The 17,194-nt window shown below is 31.9% G+C and overlaps 3 protein-coding genes across 3 annotated transcripts; all 3 read left to right on the top strand.

Annotated features, from left to right (window-relative positions):
• The first annotated feature begins 2,872 nt into the window (after positions 1-2,872).
• Positions 2,873-6,393, top strand: LOC145742233 (glutamate decarboxylase 1-like). The gene is made up of 15 exons (XM_082560017.1): positions 2,873-3,008; positions 3,204-3,305; positions 3,394-3,546; positions 3,634-3,723; positions 4,013-4,103; positions 4,221-4,327; positions 4,492-4,607; positions 4,690-4,769; positions 4,903-5,074; positions 5,196-5,339; positions 5,455-5,604; positions 5,693-5,742; positions 5,827-5,881; positions 5,970-6,056; positions 6,214-6,393. Exons 1-15 carry the CDS (start codon positions 2,945-2,947, stop codon positions 6,391-6,393), a joined length of 1,641 nt encoding a protein of 546 aa, XP_082416143.1. The 5' UTR covers positions 2,873-2,944.
• Positions 6,394-6,724: 331 nt separating this feature from the next.
• Positions 6,725-9,715, top strand: LOC145743356 (E3 ubiquitin-protein ligase RAD18-like). The gene is made up of 12 exons (XM_082561297.1): positions 6,725-6,845; positions 6,982-7,063; positions 7,181-7,242; positions 7,405-7,475; positions 7,539-7,587; positions 7,668-8,103; positions 8,184-8,307; positions 8,371-8,487; positions 8,593-8,773; positions 8,852-8,942; positions 9,314-9,460; positions 9,552-9,715. The coding sequence occupies exons 1-12, from the start codon at positions 6,810-6,812 to the stop codon at positions 9,656-9,658; spliced, it is 1,503 nt and encodes a 500-aa protein (XP_082417423.1). The 5' UTR covers positions 6,725-6,809; the 3' UTR covers positions 9,659-9,715.
• A 6,097-nt stretch (positions 9,716-15,812) lies between these two features.
• On the top strand, positions 15,813-17,073 carry LOC145741903 (transmembrane protein 11, mitochondrial-like). The gene is made up of 2 exons (XM_082559582.1): positions 15,813-16,263; positions 16,388-17,073. Exons 1-2 carry the CDS (start codon positions 16,050-16,052, stop codon positions 16,768-16,770), a joined length of 597 nt encoding a protein of 198 aa, XP_082415708.1. The 5' UTR covers positions 15,813-16,049; the 3' UTR covers positions 16,771-17,073.
• Positions 17,074-17,194: the final 121 nt, after the last annotated feature.

Genomic DNA, 17,194 nt, shown 5'->3' with positions numbered 1-17,194 from the left:
TGAATATTTTTAAATATAACATGCAAATTAAATAAATAAGATAACTCGGACAATAAAATGTTAATGGTGCAAACATAGACATCATTGTGGAACCCTTTAAATATATACAGATATAAAATTAATAGATAGTTGCTTGTTTTAAATGTTATTAAGGTGGTGATGTAATTTCGCAACCCAATTTTTACAAATTTAAAGTTAATTTAGTAACTGGGCAATAATTAGGAAAATGATTTAGAAATTAGGCCAAACATTGTTGATTTATTTTAAAGCCAAATCAAGAAAGGGCTAAAGCCAAATCAAGAAAGGGCTTAGTTCTGCATTTCTCTTTGTCTTCTTGGCTTTTAAAAAATATGTCTGTTTGTTTTATTTTGCCTGATTGCGTCATCTTACTATATTAAAATACATGATTTATATTCTACACATTTAAATCTTCATATTGATATAATTTACATAGTGTTTTAATATTATTATATAGCCAGAAAGCGACAACGAAACCAAGCAACGCGCCGCAACACCAAAATTTCTAGATTAGCCAGCCTAACAAAAACTCGGTCGCGCGTTAATTTAAGGCCTAAAATAAAAACCTAGATATTTTTAAACTTGGTTTACTAGTACATTGACTTACTAAGAATGATATTTTTACTTTATTTCACAAAAATCATAGACAATTTTAACGTAAAACGAACAAAACAATGCATTGCCCGAGCAACCGAACCACACCTTACAGTTTCTCACCAACGAAAACGGAAATAACGACACAGCTCTGTGCTCAGGCGGATGTGACGTTCGTTACGCTTGGCTGATTAGTTTTACGGTTTGCGCCCGTGAGTTAAAAATAGTACATTTTTGAAATTTAGTTTATTTTTACCCACAACAAAATAATTCTCACAGACTAAGACATATTTAAAAAAGTTAAAAATTACAACAAAACGACATTAAAAAATTAATAACGACTTGTGTTCCATTGATAAAAAAAATATTACAATCATTTTCCAGTTTTAAATTTTTTTTTTTGATTTTTAAATTTTGTTTTAAACCTAGGTATGTTATCATTCATAAACTCATTTTCTAGTTCACGATTTGAAATTACTTACAATGAAATCTTAAAATTATTGCTTGAACTTAATAAATCCCGTTACTTAGCGAACAATTTTTCATAAGCTAGCATTAAATGCAAAAAATATGTAAAACCAACTCTGCAAGTTTAAATTAGCTCTCTGACCAAACTTATAACCACCTATAACTGCCATTGTCGATACTGTCGTTCAATAGGTCGTAAAATAAGCTGTTATATAGCCTTCGACTCTGTTTCTAAATATAGACATAAACATCAATGTGTGAGGTCATAATATCACAAAGAGAATGGCGTAACCTGCCTGGACTAAGGTATATAAAATCGACATTATAAAAAAACTTGTTTAATTGCACCAAAGTCCGTGGTTCTAGGTTACGTATCAGACTTAAGTAAAAATGCATCATTAAAGCCTTATAGGTTGTTACTTCATTTTAAATAAATCTCGCTTTACGTTTTCAAAATGAACCTTTTGGAACGATATTATATTTCAAGTACACCTTTTCTTTACACGCTAGTGTTAAGTTGTTAAACCATTATGTGACAAACAATTTACCAATTTAATACGGGTGTGGGTTAATTAAAAATTGTATAGTATTGTAGTTTACATAATGATTTACGACTTGGTTAAACCAGATAATAAATTTTTGGGTGGTGCAACTTTTACAAAATTATTTTCTAGGTTATTAACGGTTTTAAAATGGCCTGTAGTCTTCCAAATATAACCTATTTGATGATTTTTTTTACTAAACATTTTGATTTTAAATGGATGCCGAGAGAAAATCATGGTGGCTAATAAGCGTAATGTATAATTAATCACGAATGGTGCTTCTTAAATTGACAAGAAAACCCAAAGGACCCTCAGATACAGATAAAGGCCATTATTAGAAAATTTTGGTTAAAAAGAAATTACTGGCATATTGATTAAGACCTGAGACAAGGTTTTAGAATAAAAATCGACAGTGTGATACGCCTGCCTATATTGTAAATATGTTATTGTGAAAAGTTCTTTTATTTAGTTTAACTAAATAAAAGTTCAATTTACTTTTCGAAATGCAAACAATATTGATTTTTAGTTAGGTACGAAAAGTAGTTTTATAACAACATTTTCTCTTTGCTGAAATTTTTTTTAAAGTGTCTTTTTTTTGTTTTTATATACGGTCGGAAACAGTAAGTTAGATGAAGTTAAATTTTTAAATACTATTAAAAATAAACTTATTAAGCAAAATGTTTAACCATAACAACATTAACTAGATGCTGCATAAAATGGTCTAGTTTTGGGTATAATTAACTGAAATATTTTTTTAAATATTGGAACATCTAATAATTTTTCGGAAACTACTAAATAAGTAATCAAACGGTCGATTTAACATCGATACTTTGTAATCATAACTGAAAAAAGTACAAACAAAGGTATTTTTAGCATAATTTGTTTTAAATCTTGAGGGATTAATTTTCTGTGTTTGTTAAAATAACTCATCTATCAAAACATAATCCACGTTATTAGCCAAATGCTTAGTCTCGTGCGAAATTGCTTTTTAAGTCGCGTAAATCAAAATTTTATGGGTGATATGACGTGTTAATTCGGTATTCATATCTCTTATATAGAAAACGTAGTTGTATTTTAAAAACATTTTAAGTGTATTGAACAGTGTGTAGGCCAATCTTATAGCGTTAAAGCAATGTGACATAGTAATTTTATTCAGTGGGCACAATACTATCAGACGTTTTTATGTAAACACCTACGTTAAATTTAATTCCAGATTAAATAATTTTAGTATTTACTACTTACTTCAGGATAAAATAGTTTTAGTCACTTTATTTTCAGTGTAAAATTAATATTACGATTTATATATTATCAAGTATAAAGAAATGGATAAAAAGTCAAACCGATTTTCCAGAGCAAGAAGTTGCAGTTTGGAATATGTACAACACGGTAAACAAATAAATGTAGAAAACTAAAATCTTAAAACGAAAGGCTTGCAAAATAAATTTGTTATATTATTTTGTTAAATAAACTTTTTTTTTGTTCTTTAAAGCGGTATATAACAAAACATCCCGATTTTAAAATGTGTTTTTAAAGCGTGATCTAAACTTTAGTAATATTTTTTTTATCAAATTTACTGCCTAGTTATAGCTATGTCGAATCAGCTTGCCAAAGAGAGTAATTCTTTGATCGAAGAATCACGGGAAAGCAAAACAGCGATTAATTTCGGTATTTCTAAAGTTAAAGGTATATTTTTAAATAACTAATAAAATTTTATAGCAACCTTACATGTTTTAAAATGAGTAAAAAAATAATTTTTTTGTTGACTTTTTAGATTTAGTACCCTACAGCAAAGATAAAAAAATTACAGAAGAATTTTTGAAAGAAGTTTTCGACATTTTGTTAAAGTATATATTTAACACATTCAACAGAAAATCAAAGGTATTAGACTTTCATCACCCTCACCAGTTTTTGCAAGGAAATGAAGGTATTTACTTTTTACTTTCCCCAAACTTTTTACTTTCCCCAGAATGGTCAAGTGTGAAAAAGTATAATTGTTCATTTGTAATTTTAGGGTTTTCACTGGAGATAACAGGGGATGTTGAGTCGTTGGAACAAATTTTGGTTGATTGTCGAGATACTTTAAAATACGGAGTTAAAACAGGTTTTTGATTTTTGCAAACAGCATCTTCAGGGGCTAGCTATATCAGAAATATAATAAAAATCATAACGTTTAAAAATAATTTAAATTAAAAAAAATCAATAATAATCGTTGCATGGGACATTATATATAATTAAGAATTCAAATATTCAATATGACGAGTTATTAATTTTTTATTACATTGATTTTTAATTTATTTCACACCACTATTAAAACTCGTAATTCCTCTAAGCAAGCCAATTTATTAGGGATTTTTAAAATATTTTAATTTGATGTTTTAAAATAATTTCAGGACATCCAAGATTTTTTAATCAGCTGAGCAGCGGGCTAGATATTGTATCTTTAGCTGCAGAATGGATAACAGCTACAGCAAATACAAATATGTAAGGAACATGATTAAATTTCATGGAAATTCTTAATATGCAATAAAAATCAAATTACCTTTGTATTAAAATATTTCGACGCGTCTTATCAAAATATTAATCAGTTGTTGTTTACAGGTTTACCTTTGAGATTGCCCCAGTGTTTGTTTTAATGGAAAATATTGTTTTGAAACGAATGAGAGAAATAATTGGTTGGTCAGATGGGGATGGAGTATTTTCACCAGGTATAAAAAGGGTTTGTTAGAATTATAATAAAAGAATTTTAATTGTGTTTTATAGAGTAAAATTCTTTGGCATTAACAATTATTTACTGTAAATGCCAAAAAACCTGTTGCAAAAAACACTACAAATTTTTCTAAAAGCGTTTTTTTTTCTAAATGTTTTTTAGGTGGTACAGTCAACAACCTGTATGCAACCATGTTGGCACGCCACCGTGTTATTCCTGACATAAAACAAAATGGAATGAGAAACGCTCCAGATCTTGTGATGTTTCAATCTAAACATGTTAGTATAACTCTATATTAATAACTTTATTTTTAAATATGAATAACTTAAAATATTAATAATTTAATTTTTTAATTTTTAGGCACATTATTCGAATAAACGACCAGCGGCCATTTTGGGAATTGGAATGAAAAATTGCATCGTCGTTGAAGTAGATGAATTGTAAGCAAATAAATGACATATTTTTAAACAAAACATAATATTATTTAAACCATAAACAGGCCTACATTTAAAAAACATTATTTCTTTAACAAATTATATAAATAGTTATGCTTTGCTATTTTATTTTATACAGCGGACGAATGCAAGTAAGCGATCTAGAAGCGAAAATCCAGATAGCTAAAAATAGCGGACAGGTTCCATTTTATGTGACAGCAACTGCAGGAACAACAGTTCTTGGGGCATTTGACCCAATACCAGAGATTGCACAAACATGCAAAAAATACAATATATGGTTCCATGTTGATGTATGTTATATTTGGTTTAAGGCAGAACAGTAATATTACTTTATCAAGAAATAATTTTATGTTTTTTTTACCATAGTAATATTTTTTTTACATAAACTTGTTAAATTTAAATTTGATTTAGGCAGCGTGGGGCGGCGGTGTGTTAATGTCGCGCAAACATCGCCACCTTATAAAGGGAATCGAATTAGCTGACTCTGTGACATGGAACCCGCACAAAATGATGGGAATAGTTCTGCAATGTTCTGCTTTGCTTATCAGAGAAAAGGTAATCAAAGATAACCCGATGCGTAAAAAATACACCTTGCCATGGCGGTCCCTAAACAATTCGTTTTCTTTAACTTGTTAGGCAAGACGGGGTGTTAAAATTAAATTATTTTTAGGGCGCCTTGGAAGCTTGTAATAGCATGAATGCGGACTATCTTTTTCAGCAAGATAAACATTATGACGTCACATATGACACTGGTGACAAAACAATCCAATGTGGTCGCCACGTCGACGTATTTAAATTATGGCTCGCCTGGAGAGCAAAGGTAAAATTTGCACGTCGCTGCTTTAATAAATACATCAAATTAAAGCTCGTTGGCAAGTTTATTTAAACAAAAACAATTATGTTTTTAGGGAGATATTGGATTCGAAAATCATGTTGATAAATGCATTGAGTTATCAAGGTAAGAACTATTTTACGCAGGGATAAAAGAGAATAGACTTAAACTTTGACTGCTTTATTTTTATTTGGCTGTTTAAATTTTTAGATACTTGGTCGAAAAAATCAACAAAACAGATGGTTTTAAAATGGTTATGAATAAGGTTTGTTTAAATTTTTATACCAATAATGTAATCCTATAGGCTAACAGAAATCAATAATATCAATAATCTTTATTTAATTCTTTTTAAGCCTGTCTACGCCAACGTTTGTTTTTGGTACATTCCTATTTCGATGCGTACTGTCAACAAAACAGTTGAAAACGAAAAGTTGCAAAAGGTATATAAAAAACTTTAAAATGTAGCATTACATCTAACTTAATAAAAAATAAAACCCCTTTTAAAGTTGCAAAATGCTTATTTCATATAAAGTAACCAGTTTAAAATCAATATAAAGGTGTTACATTTTATATTTTACGTCCTTTAATTTACTATAGGTTGCACCGGCAATAAAAGCACGAATGATGGAAAACGGGACTTTAATGGTCGGCTATCAGCCACTTGACAACAACGTTAACTTTTTTCGAAACATTATTAGCAATCCTGCAGTGACAAAACACGATGTGGATTTTCTGATAACAGAAATCGACAGATTGGGCAGGGATCTCCAATTTTAATCGTTTTTTTATTATTTTATTTTAAACGTTTTCTTTTTCTGTTTTTTTTTGCACATCATGTTATTTATTTAAATTTTGTTGGCATGCTGTGTATTTGTTTTATTTATAGATATTTTTATTAACTTGGTGACATTAATGTAATAAATCAATTTTTATATTGCCGTTTAAAAAGCTTTTTATTGACCAAAGATAACAAAAGATACCCAAAAGGTAAGTTGCTTTGTATGCATAAAATGACATTTAAAAAAAAGTTGCGCCATATCATAAAAAATCTGACCCGCTTTAATTTTTTGAGGACAAAATCAAAATACAATAATTAAAACCCCCGGCTTAGATACTTAGTTGTTCAAACACGTTTTCCTAAATTCGTGATCACAGTATTATTATTTAATCAAAGTTGATAAGTTAGTAATAAAATGAGTAAAACTAATTCGTGGTACACGTACGTTAAGGTAGGAAAATCTTTATTGTTACGTTTAAAAATTTGTAGTATATTTCAGTATTTGTAATGGCTATAATACTGCTTCTTTCAGTTCTTTGCAAACTAGCATTTTACTATCTGACTATTGCTTAACTTTTTATCTACAGCAAATGGAGGATTCCTTAAATTGCGCAATATGCAAGGAACCTTTTAAGACACCGGTCATGATTAACCTATGTTCACACAATTGTAAGTGTAATTTTTGTGCATGTGTTCACAACTTTAATTGTTAATTAGTTAAATCGTAAAATGTCCATTGACTTAATGAATTTTTGATTTAACATATTTTTTAATTGATATTTTTAGTTTGCTCTTTATGCATAAGAAAATATTTTTTACTAAAACTAGAGTGCCCAGTATGTGGAATTGTAAGTAGAATCTTAAAATGTTTGGTTTGAAATATCTTAAGTTGCATGACATGTTATTTGGCAATAAGGTTTATTACCAATTGTTTATGATTTTATCATGTTTAAAAATTATACAAGATTTAAGAATTAAATACATAAGGTAAATACATGTTTATATTTTAGGATGCATCACAAACAAATCTATTTCCAAATCGTGCCTTAGAATCATTGTTGCACCAGTTTATAGAATTAAGGTATTTTAATTCATTAAAAAAAGGTTTAAAGGCATCATTACAAAAGTTTTTCTGTTTTTGTAGAGGCTGTTTAAAAAAGTTTAATAAAGAAGAAAGTTTTGGATCCAATGTGGTAATTAGATTTAAATTTGTATACAAAATATACTATATAATTTGTATTATTATAGTTTATTTTTAATGTATACTTTGCAGAATTTTAAGCTAGAAGACGGCCAAAACAAAAACCCATTTCATAACATAACACCAAATAATAAATTCAATTTATCTACATCCAATATTTCAATTCAATCAAATCAATCCGAATCGGAGAAGGAGACTCCAGAATTTAAGTTATCAATGCTTGTTGAGAGTCAATCCCAAGGTTTCTCCCCAACCCTTGATGAAAATCTACATGTGACAGAATTAGGCATACCTACTGACAGCAGAGATATGTTTTGTACTAATGACTTAGACACAAATATTGATCAATCTAACGTGGTTGGTGATAAGAATACTAAGATATTAAATGACAAGACATTACAAAATAATGAAGGTGAACAAAATAACAACATGGCGGAAGACAAAGTTGATACAGAAATAAACCTAAATATTCAAGATGATCAGAATCATTTAACAATTCTAAGTGATGGTAGTATCTTTAAATAGTTTGTCAATTTATTGAAGCCAACTCTATTTAAATATGCCTAACAATTTGTTATTAATGTTTAGCTGCTGATTGCCCTGTTTGTGGTCTCAAAGTTACAACCACAAGAATGAATATTCATCTGGATATGTGTCTTAACAGGGAAGAAAAAAAGAATTGCTTAAGAGCCAACCCAAAAAGAAAGAAAACGTAAAAGCTAAATGTTTTAAAAAAATACTTTTTAATATTTGCAACAATTTCTTTTATATCAAGGTTTGATACTCCTTCTATTACAAAGCTTGTTTACAAACTATACTCTATAAAAGATCTTAGAAACAAAATGAAGGACATTGGATTAAACACTACAGGAAATAAACAGGAGTTATCAAAGTAAATTTTACTAGTGTTTTTAATTGATACTTCCAATTTAAAATAGCTTTAGTTTTATAGTTTAGGTAATTTATTTATCTATATTATTAAAATATAACTTTGCAGAAGACACAAGGATTTTCTTGCCAAATACCAAGCAGAACAAGATAAAATAAAACCCCGAGAATTATCAATTTTGCTTGCCGAATTTGAAAAAGAAGAAAATGTCAAAACAAGGTTAAATCAGCGAGAAACTCCAATGACAAAGACAAATATCCACGATCCTGAAAACAAAGTTGAAAGACTAGTAGGAAATTTAAATTTACCAATATTACTATTCAGTTATATTTATTATTTTATAGTTTAATAATTATCTGTCTGTCAGAGATATTTGAGAAAATATTCCAAACAATATGAAAAGTTGGAAGCTCAGGTCAAGTGTGATTTAAAGTTAAAAGAAAAAGCTGATAAGGAAGGTAAAACATATCAAATTATTTGTTTTGTTAAAATAGTATTAATTATGCTTATGAACATACACCCTTAATCTATACTGGCAGCGTGGTGTAGCGGTTGGAACACTTCCTACACTACATGAGGTCCTGGGTTCGATCCCCTGTGATCTTATGCTATAGTGCTCTTAAGTAAGATGCTTTAGACGGCATAAACTTCTGCTGAGCCAGCACTTAATCACCAGGGTAATTATCAGGCAATTACTTTCGATAATATCCAAAATTGCCACAGGCAACTCGAGACTGGGTTGAAGTTGGTACTCTATGTATACTTCCCACGTCAAGGTAAAGATATATACAAAAAAAAGTCATTATACTAATTTTCAAACGTATACAAGATAAAGAATCCATATCATCAAACGATGTTGATTCACTTATGATTTGTCCTGATAGTGAAAATTCTATTGGTGATTTGCTTGAAATCCAAAAAACGGATTCCAATTATTTTTTAACCCCTCTAGTTACCATGGATAAATCTAAAAAAGGTTACTAATTTTTTTCTTTAAAATTTACGTGTTTTAAACTAATGTAGTAAAACATTTTTGGGGTTTGATAACTTATGTACTGTTACCACAGAGTGTCAAAGTGATTCTCCAGAATTTATATTTTTGGGAGTATCTCCAACAGAACTTGAACAATCATCCTCTAACAAATTAAAAAGAAAAATTGAAGAAGATGGTTAATCATCTTGACCAAAACTTTTGTAAAATGGTTTGGTTATCTGCTGAATTAAATTGTTTATTAACCCTTTTATATTAAAAACTATTAATAAATTAAAGCATTGCTTTCACAATATTTATATATAAAAATAATAAATGTATATATTTTACTGCTTTGTATAAAGTATTAGTGGGCTGGTAAATTATTTTTGTTGTTGAAGAAGTGCAGATGTAGGGACTGAGGTCAAGAAAAATCTAATCATAAAAAGTATCGACTCCTAAGGGTGCTCTTATCCAAATAATATGGCAATAACGTATAAAGTATAAGTCTCTAATGTCTAAAATAGGGTTTAAGACCCGTTAGAAATGATCAAAAATAGCAAACCGAATCTACAGACAACATCTATTTATTAATCAAGCACGTTCATCACATCATTATCCCGAAAATTACATTACACATATACAAAACGGTATTACACGTACACACTACAAAAGTCTGGTTTCTAGGTTACATACATAGCGATAAACATAATTACGAGTACATTACACACAAAGAAACGTCTTTCGTATATCGACTACATCCTTTATAATGGTATTTAACTGTTAACTAATTCTAAATTAAAACTTGGCAAAGTAAAAATAGGTGTGTGTTTTAGGAACCAAAAAAATATACTAACTGTCAGAAAATAAAATCGCGCAGGAAAAAAACAAAAACGGACAACTGTCAATCCACATTTTTACATCAAAAGGGTTACACTATTAACCCTTATTCTATGAAATCTATAGAATAATCAGTACGACTGAACAGGAAATTAGGCACAGCTTCCACTGGCTCTACATAACAAATAGCGACAATGTTTTACAAGGGCACGCGAAAAATATACAATTGGACCATGTTCAATATAATAACGAATAAATTTAGAGCGTCTAACTGCCTTATGGGCGTTAGACTTGTCCTTGAATAAAGGGGTTAATTTGTTTGTCCCCTTTATAACCTGTATATATTTAAATATACATAAATACAGTCTCTATGAGTTTTTTCATATCAATAAGTCTTTTGTACGGTGTTTAAACCGCACGGGATGGTAGCGAGTTTGCACTGTTTCGGTTCGCCGAACGAAAGTTATTATTGCGCCTGTGAAAATGGGTTTCTTACGTATTTCTTTTGTTTGTTGAATCAATATCAGTTGATTCTGGTTAATAATGTTCTGTTTTTGGTACCCCAGTGGCCAACGCTGTATTTTATTGTCCAAGGCCACCAACAGGTCATACGGTTTTCTCGTCGTTCGGTGTGAACCGGCATCAAGTCTGGTTTGAGGCTAGGAAAGCCTTGGCATTGGAATTGATGGAGATGCTAAGCGCTTTCCTACACTACCACCCGTCAGAAGAGAATTGAGGTTACTGCAAAACAGTTCAAGGATCAGAAAAATAAATGATGAAATTGTCGTTATTATATTGAAATAGTTAAACTTAAACTGGCGTAAAATTAACATTGGCAAAGGGACGTAAGTATACATTACAATTATTATATCAAAGGCAACATTTTTACATTAATTCTACATTGAAAGTCTGGTAGACGTTTTACGACACAAAATATAAAAACATAATCAATCCTCCCCTTGCTTAAAAAGGTGTCTCCTAATTTTGAGCTGGGTCATCTAGTGGTTGGTTCTTGCCTCTGTTGTTTAACGTTGAGCTCGCCTATGTAATATGGTTCTAAAAGTAGTAAAGTAGTACCTCAAGGAGTACACGGTTAAACTAGGTCCTAGAACTGGGATAATCAGTAGTTAATAAAAAGTAAAGCAAAAACTATGGGTTTAGTAATAAAAGATATTTCTTTAAGGGATTTGGAACTGATAAGACCATTAAATTAAGCAAAATTGTTCGTTCGTTATAGTTGATCTCGATATCTGTTTTGCCAAACTATTTATGTCTCCGAAAGTGAACTATTGGTTGTTATCGTACGATGTTGAAGCCGTGGTGTAGTTGTGCAATCTAAAATTCTTATAAACAATGTGGTTAAGTGTCGGCCTCATCTTAATGATGTGGGCCTTAGCATACTAACAAATAATTCTAAAAAAAATACAAACTGATCAAGTAATTTAACGAAAAGAAAATAATCTCTCATACTTAAAATTTTTAAATAATGTTACCGACATAAAAATGAAGTTGTTTTTTGTGCAGTCGTCCTACTTTGATTGCCTCGTTTGGGAAAACTCAGATGGCTTTGATCTAAATGTCGTCCATACACACAAACACATTTTTAATACAAAAAACATAAATTTTACAAAAGAAGCAGCACTCTTACATAAACCAAAGGGTAACACCAACTACTCAAAAGTCATTATATTCGTCCGTATACATGTTTTATGTATATCGTCCGGGTGTACGGCTACGTTATAGTAGGCGTTAGCTAAATCTAGCTGGGAAAAAATTGTCATTCCTGCCAATTCAGCAGTAAAATCGTGTATATTAGGCATTTTAAATGAGTCTCTTTTGGTAACACGTTTTAAGGCTCGGTAATCACAGACTAGTCTGAGTGTTTTGTCTTTCTTCTCTACTAAATGTAAAGGACTTGAATAATCAGAACACGATAGTCTTATAATGCCCTGGTCGAGCATTTCGTTGAGCTGTTTCTCAACTATTTTATAGTTCTCTGGGAAAAGCCTGCGGGCTTTACAATTCACAGGTAACGATGTCCCTGTGTCAATCTTATGCGAAAAATTGTGCAATAAATAACCTTTACGAAACTCTTTTTGCAATAGACAAGGAAAATCGTCTGCGATTTTCCTCAAATAAACGCTAATTTCTGGATAGGAAATGTCTGTCGAATTTGAATGAGACGGGACGAACTGTGGGTTGGTTTGAATCCGTAGACTTCTTATTGGGTTTGGGGGGGTTTTCTTAGCATTGTTTGCAGGGAGACGTGTGGTTTGAAACGAATCCGCGTTTACACGTACGTTGTCGGTCCATGGTATCGAGGAACTTACCCGTGGTACCCCTGATGAAAATTGCGGTACTATAACATGAGAGGAATTTGGGATGTGAGAAAAAGAAGATGACGTCTCATCCGCTAGCTCCTCACATTCCTCAAATGTGTCCATAGTGACAAAATTCTCAGACCGGCTTTCCTCTGTGGTCGGTAGTTTGTCGGTCCTTCTTCCATCTGTGTCCCGTAAAGAATGCACCGGGTGGACTGGGTTCGGTACAGCTTTAACTCGTTCCTGACCAGTAAGGGCTTTTCGCCCTGGGTTGGAAAGTGAAGAATTAAAGAGTTCGCAAGATTGTTGCGAAAGAGTATGAGTTAATCGTTTATTACGAAAGTCTATAGCTAAAGAGTGTTCGAACAAAAAGTAGCTACCTATAATGTGAGTGTCTATAGAAGTATAAAGAAACTCGGCTGTAAAGTTTACAGTCATACCAAAGTCAAGGGTCAAATCTTGTTTTCCATAAACGGGGATGGGGGTCCCGTTTGCTGCTAAAAGATATTGGATGACTGAGTTCTGTCGCCCGAAGGGTTTAGGCATTAAATTGTGATTGGAGCCGGAGTCAATAGGAAAGTAACGATAAAATTTAAGATCGAACACATATAAAAGGGTGTTATTGATATGGTTTACATCTTGGTAATGTAAGACTGATTTTATGGCCCCATGACTCACTTGCGAATCATGGGATCTCGAAAGTTTTTTGATAGGTAGCTACAGGGTGGGGTACAACTGTAAGCGTTGTCACCATAACGATAGTGGGCATAACAATATCCTGAACTGTTATGTCGCCTTTGAGGTAAAGGCCGGGCTGCTACTTGGGGCGTACCAGCATTTTGCAGGGCGTTTTGCCTGCTGTAACTAAGAGGGCGTGACTGTACCAAGCCATTAGTATTTCGAGGGGCTATTTGCCTCACCTCTTGGGTTAAACTAGCGATTTTCTCGCCTAATAATTCGTTTATCAGCGCCTGACTATCTTCAGGGCGTCTGTTACTTGTCGTCCCGGGCCCGGGATCACTTAATTTTCTCACTGTGGGAATCAGACGCGTTGTCCGCGAGTGTTACAAGCAACATGTCGTCGCGTTGCTCGAGAACAAGGGTAATTTAAGTCGGCAACTTTTAAAAGAAAAGGTGCCGGATGAGACTCAAGGTTGTCTCATCTCGTGTGAAATTCACACACTTCACCGTTTGATATAAAGGCGTAGACGGCTTTCTACAATTCTTGCTTCTACACAAGCCTGGGTATCACTTTAAACCATAAATTCACATCATTAAAAATAAGGGAAGGCAAAAAAGAAACATAAAAATGTCTGTGTGGAATATCGGGTAGCCGGAGTATAGATTAAAAAAATCGGGTGTCAGTGCCGGGAAAAATTAAGTGGTCCTGGTTTCTATAACTAAATGATGGTTATGTTCAAATGTGGAATGACTGGTATTACGTATCTCAGCTAAAGGTGAATAAGAAAAATACAAACACGCGCAAATTAAGTACGAACACAATAAAAATTAAAATCGTATAACTGTACGGAATACTCACCAAAGTTCTTCTGTGATAATAGGTACTACACAAAACAATATAATCAAAACTTATCAACTAAAATAAAACTCTCTGCGCTGCTCTGCTTAAAACTGAACTTCCATCTACTCTAAATGCGATTACACAAAAACAAAAAAACTAAGGTAAACAGACTCACAAATCGGAAGGTCGCATTATCACAATTAAACAGGCCCTACAAACCGTATATTTAATTTTAATCACTGTCGGGAACTCACCATATCTGTAGGGACTGAGGTCAAGAAAAATCTAATCATAAAAAGTATCGACTCCTAAGGGTGCTCTTATCCAAATAATATGGCAATAACGTATAAAGTATAAGTCTCTAATGTCTAAAATAGGGTTTAAGACCCGTTAGAAATGATCAAAAATAGCAAACCGAATCTACAGACAACATCTATTTATTAATCAAGCACGTTCATCACATCATTATCCCGAAAATTACATTACACATATACAAAACGGTATTACACGTACACACTACAAAAGTCTGGTTTCTAGGTTACATACATAGCGATAAACATAATTACGAGTACATTACACACAAAGAAACGTCTTTCGTATATCGACTACATCCTTTATAATGGTATTTAACTGTTAACTAATTCTAAATTAAAACTTGGCAAAGTAAAAATAGGTGTGTGTTTTAGGAACCAAAAAAATATACTAACTGTCAGAAAATAAAATCGCGCAGGAAAAAAACAAAAACGGACAACTGTCAATCCACATTTTTACATCAAAAGGGTTACACTATTAACCCTTATTCTATGAAATCTATAGAATAATCAGTACGACTGAACAGGAAATTAGGCACAGCTTCCACTGGCTCTACATAACAAATAGCGACAATGTTTTACAAGGGCACGCGAAAAATATACAATTGGACCATGTTCAATATAATAACGAATAAATTTAGAGCGTCTAACTGCCTTATGGGCGTTAGACTTGTCCTTGAATAAAGGGGTTAATTTGTTTGTCCCCTTTATAACCTGTATATATTTAAATATACATAAATACAGTCTCTATGAGTTTTTTCATATCAATAAGTCTTTTGTACGGTGTTTAAACCGCACGGGATGGTAGCGAGTTTGCACTGTTTCGGTTCGCCGAACGAAAGTTATTATTGCGCCTGTGAAAATGGGTTTCTTACGTATTTCTTTTGTTTGTTGAATCAATATCAGTTGATTCTGGTTAATAATGTTCTGTTTTTGGTACCCCAGTGGCCAACGCTGTATTTTATTGTCCAAGGCCACCAACAGGTCATACGGTTTTCTCGTCGTTCGGTGTGAACCGGCATCAAGTCTGGTTTGAGGCTAGGAAAGCCTTGGCATTGGAATTGATGGAGATGCTAAGCGCTTTCCTACACAGAAGTGTCGTTAGGTATTAGTGTTTTTTTTCTAGTTTTTTGTGATATCTGAAATGTGTAATTTTATTGGTAAACATGCTTTTTCTATTTTATTTTAAAAATTAAAGAACGAATGTAGTAATATTTGCCAAAAAATATAGTCTAGAAAGAATTACAAGATCGAATAAAAATAGGAGTATTGACTACATGGCAACTCTGTGCAATTTAACTGTCACAAATTTGTTATATTTGTGACCGATTAAGGTCAACTGCATGTCACTCGGTCTAAGAAAACGTAAACTATTACGAAATATTTACGTGATTGATAAACTATTTTTAATATTGTAAGACTGTGAACAATTTTTTTGTTATTGATTAGAATCTAGAGTCGGGTGGTTAACGTTTTTGGGTTAGGGCCGCAATTGCTGTCGATTTTCTCGGTGACAAGCCCAGCCAGAAAATCAATAGTAAAATAAGCTGGATAGTAGGCAGTAGGTAATGCTACAAGCCGACTTTTCGTAATTAAAAGTTATGAAATGGTTGCTTCATAAAGTCGAAGTGAAGCTGGACGGAATGGACGCAACTGTAGATAAAAACGAAATTGTTAAAAAGGCACCAGAGTGTACAACAACTGTTATTCGTGAAGTTTATGATGGAGTTAATTCTCAAGAACGGTTTGAATATGAGTTAGAATGCGCATTAGAAGCCCATGATAACTACATAGTTATTGAGCCTACCAAACTAGGTAATATATTAAACTGCTATATACAAATTTTGGTGATTTTTTTTAACTGCTAAATTTTTTTTTTTTATATATAATAAAAACCCATAAGATTTGCTATTTAAAATCCAATTATGATTTTTTATAGGGGAAGAAACAAGCCGATGGATCCGAGTTGGAAACTGTTTGCACAAAACTGCTGTACTTTCTGGTATTGCATCAATTGTTTTGCCTCACATTCTACCTGATAGTACATCTGCTGGTTTTTATATTGGTGCACCAACCGCTGTTTTAAGTATGAGTTGCGCTGCTTTATATGGAATATCATGGCAGTTTGACCCTTGTTGCAAATACCAAGTAACTGTCAATAGTAGAGAACTTTCACAATTAAATGTACAAAACTTAACCAATGCATCACCAGTTGTTTTAGTTAGAAAAGATGATCGATATAGAAAAACTTTACACAATTGCATTGCTCTTGGTTCAGCTGTGTTCATGATAAAAGCAATCGAGCAATTTTTTAGAAGTTGACCTTCGACCAAAAATGTTTAGAAAAATTGCTGCTAACATCCGCCAATTTGTCCTGATTACAAAACATAGAAAGTATTTGTTGTTTATAAGGTTTATTGCATACAGCTCCCCTTAACCACATCCAATTTTACACCAATGTTACCAAAAACATATGGCTGCTCAACGCTTAGGTGTTATTTATAAATTGTATTGCATTTACAAGTCACTTTTGACAATGGTTTTAGTTGTGTTTTGTTCAAGTTATGTGTCCTGTAAATCAATGTTGTGTTTTAATAATATAAACAATAAACTAATGTTTTTATAAGAAAATGGGTCAGTAATAAAGTTAAATTTTATTGGTTAATTAGCTTTACTTTCAAGGAAATATTCACAAGTTATATATGCTATTTTTATTTATTATAAAAGTAATCAATACAAATTTTAA

This window comes from Corella eumyota, chromosome 2 (assembly GCF_963082875.1).
Source record: "Corella eumyota chromosome 2, kaCorEumy4.1, whole genome shotgun sequence".
NCBI classification, from domain to species: Eukaryota; Metazoa; Chordata; class Ascidiacea; order Phlebobranchia; family Corellidae; genus Corella; species Corella eumyota.
Note: the sequence above shows the minus strand (reverse complement) of the source record. Positions and strands in the feature narration are given on the sequence as shown.

What these genes read in the sequence shown, in the direction of transcription:
- LOC145743356 (XM_082561297.1), top strand. Translation starts at nt 6,810, where the DNA reads ATGAGTAAAACTAATTCGTGGTACACGTACGTTAAG. An exon ending in CGTGGTACACGTACGTTAAG is followed by an intron (nt 6,846 to 6,981) that starts GTAGGAAAATCT and finishes TTTTATCTACAG; the next exon opens with CAAATGGAGGATTCCTTAAA. An exon ending in AAAGTTTTGGATCCAATGTG is followed by an intron (nt 7,588 to 7,667) that starts GTAATTAGATTT and finishes TATACTTTGCAG; the next exon opens with AATTTTAAGCTAGAAGACGG.
- LOC145742233 (XM_082560017.1), top strand. Translation starts at nt 2,945, where the DNA reads ATGGATAAAAAGTCAAACCGATTTTCCAGAGCAAGAAGTTGCAGTTTG. An exon ending in GCTACAGCAAATACAAATAT is followed by an intron (nt 4,104 to 4,220) that starts GTAAGGAACATG and finishes TGTTGTTTACAG; the next exon opens with GTTTACCTTTGAGATTGCCC. An exon ending in GGATGGAGTATTTTCACCAG is followed by an intron (nt 4,328 to 4,491) that starts GTATAAAAAGGG and finishes AATGTTTTTTAG; the next exon opens with GTGGTACAGTCAACAACCTG.
- LOC145741903 (XM_082559582.1), top strand. Translation starts at nt 16,050, where the DNA reads ATGAAATGGTTGCTTCATAAAGTCGAAGTGAAGCTGGACGGAATGGAC. An exon ending in TATTGAGCCTACCAAACTAG is followed by an intron (nt 16,264 to 16,387) that starts GTAATATATTAA and finishes GATTTTTTATAG; the next exon opens with GGGAAGAAACAAGCCGATGG.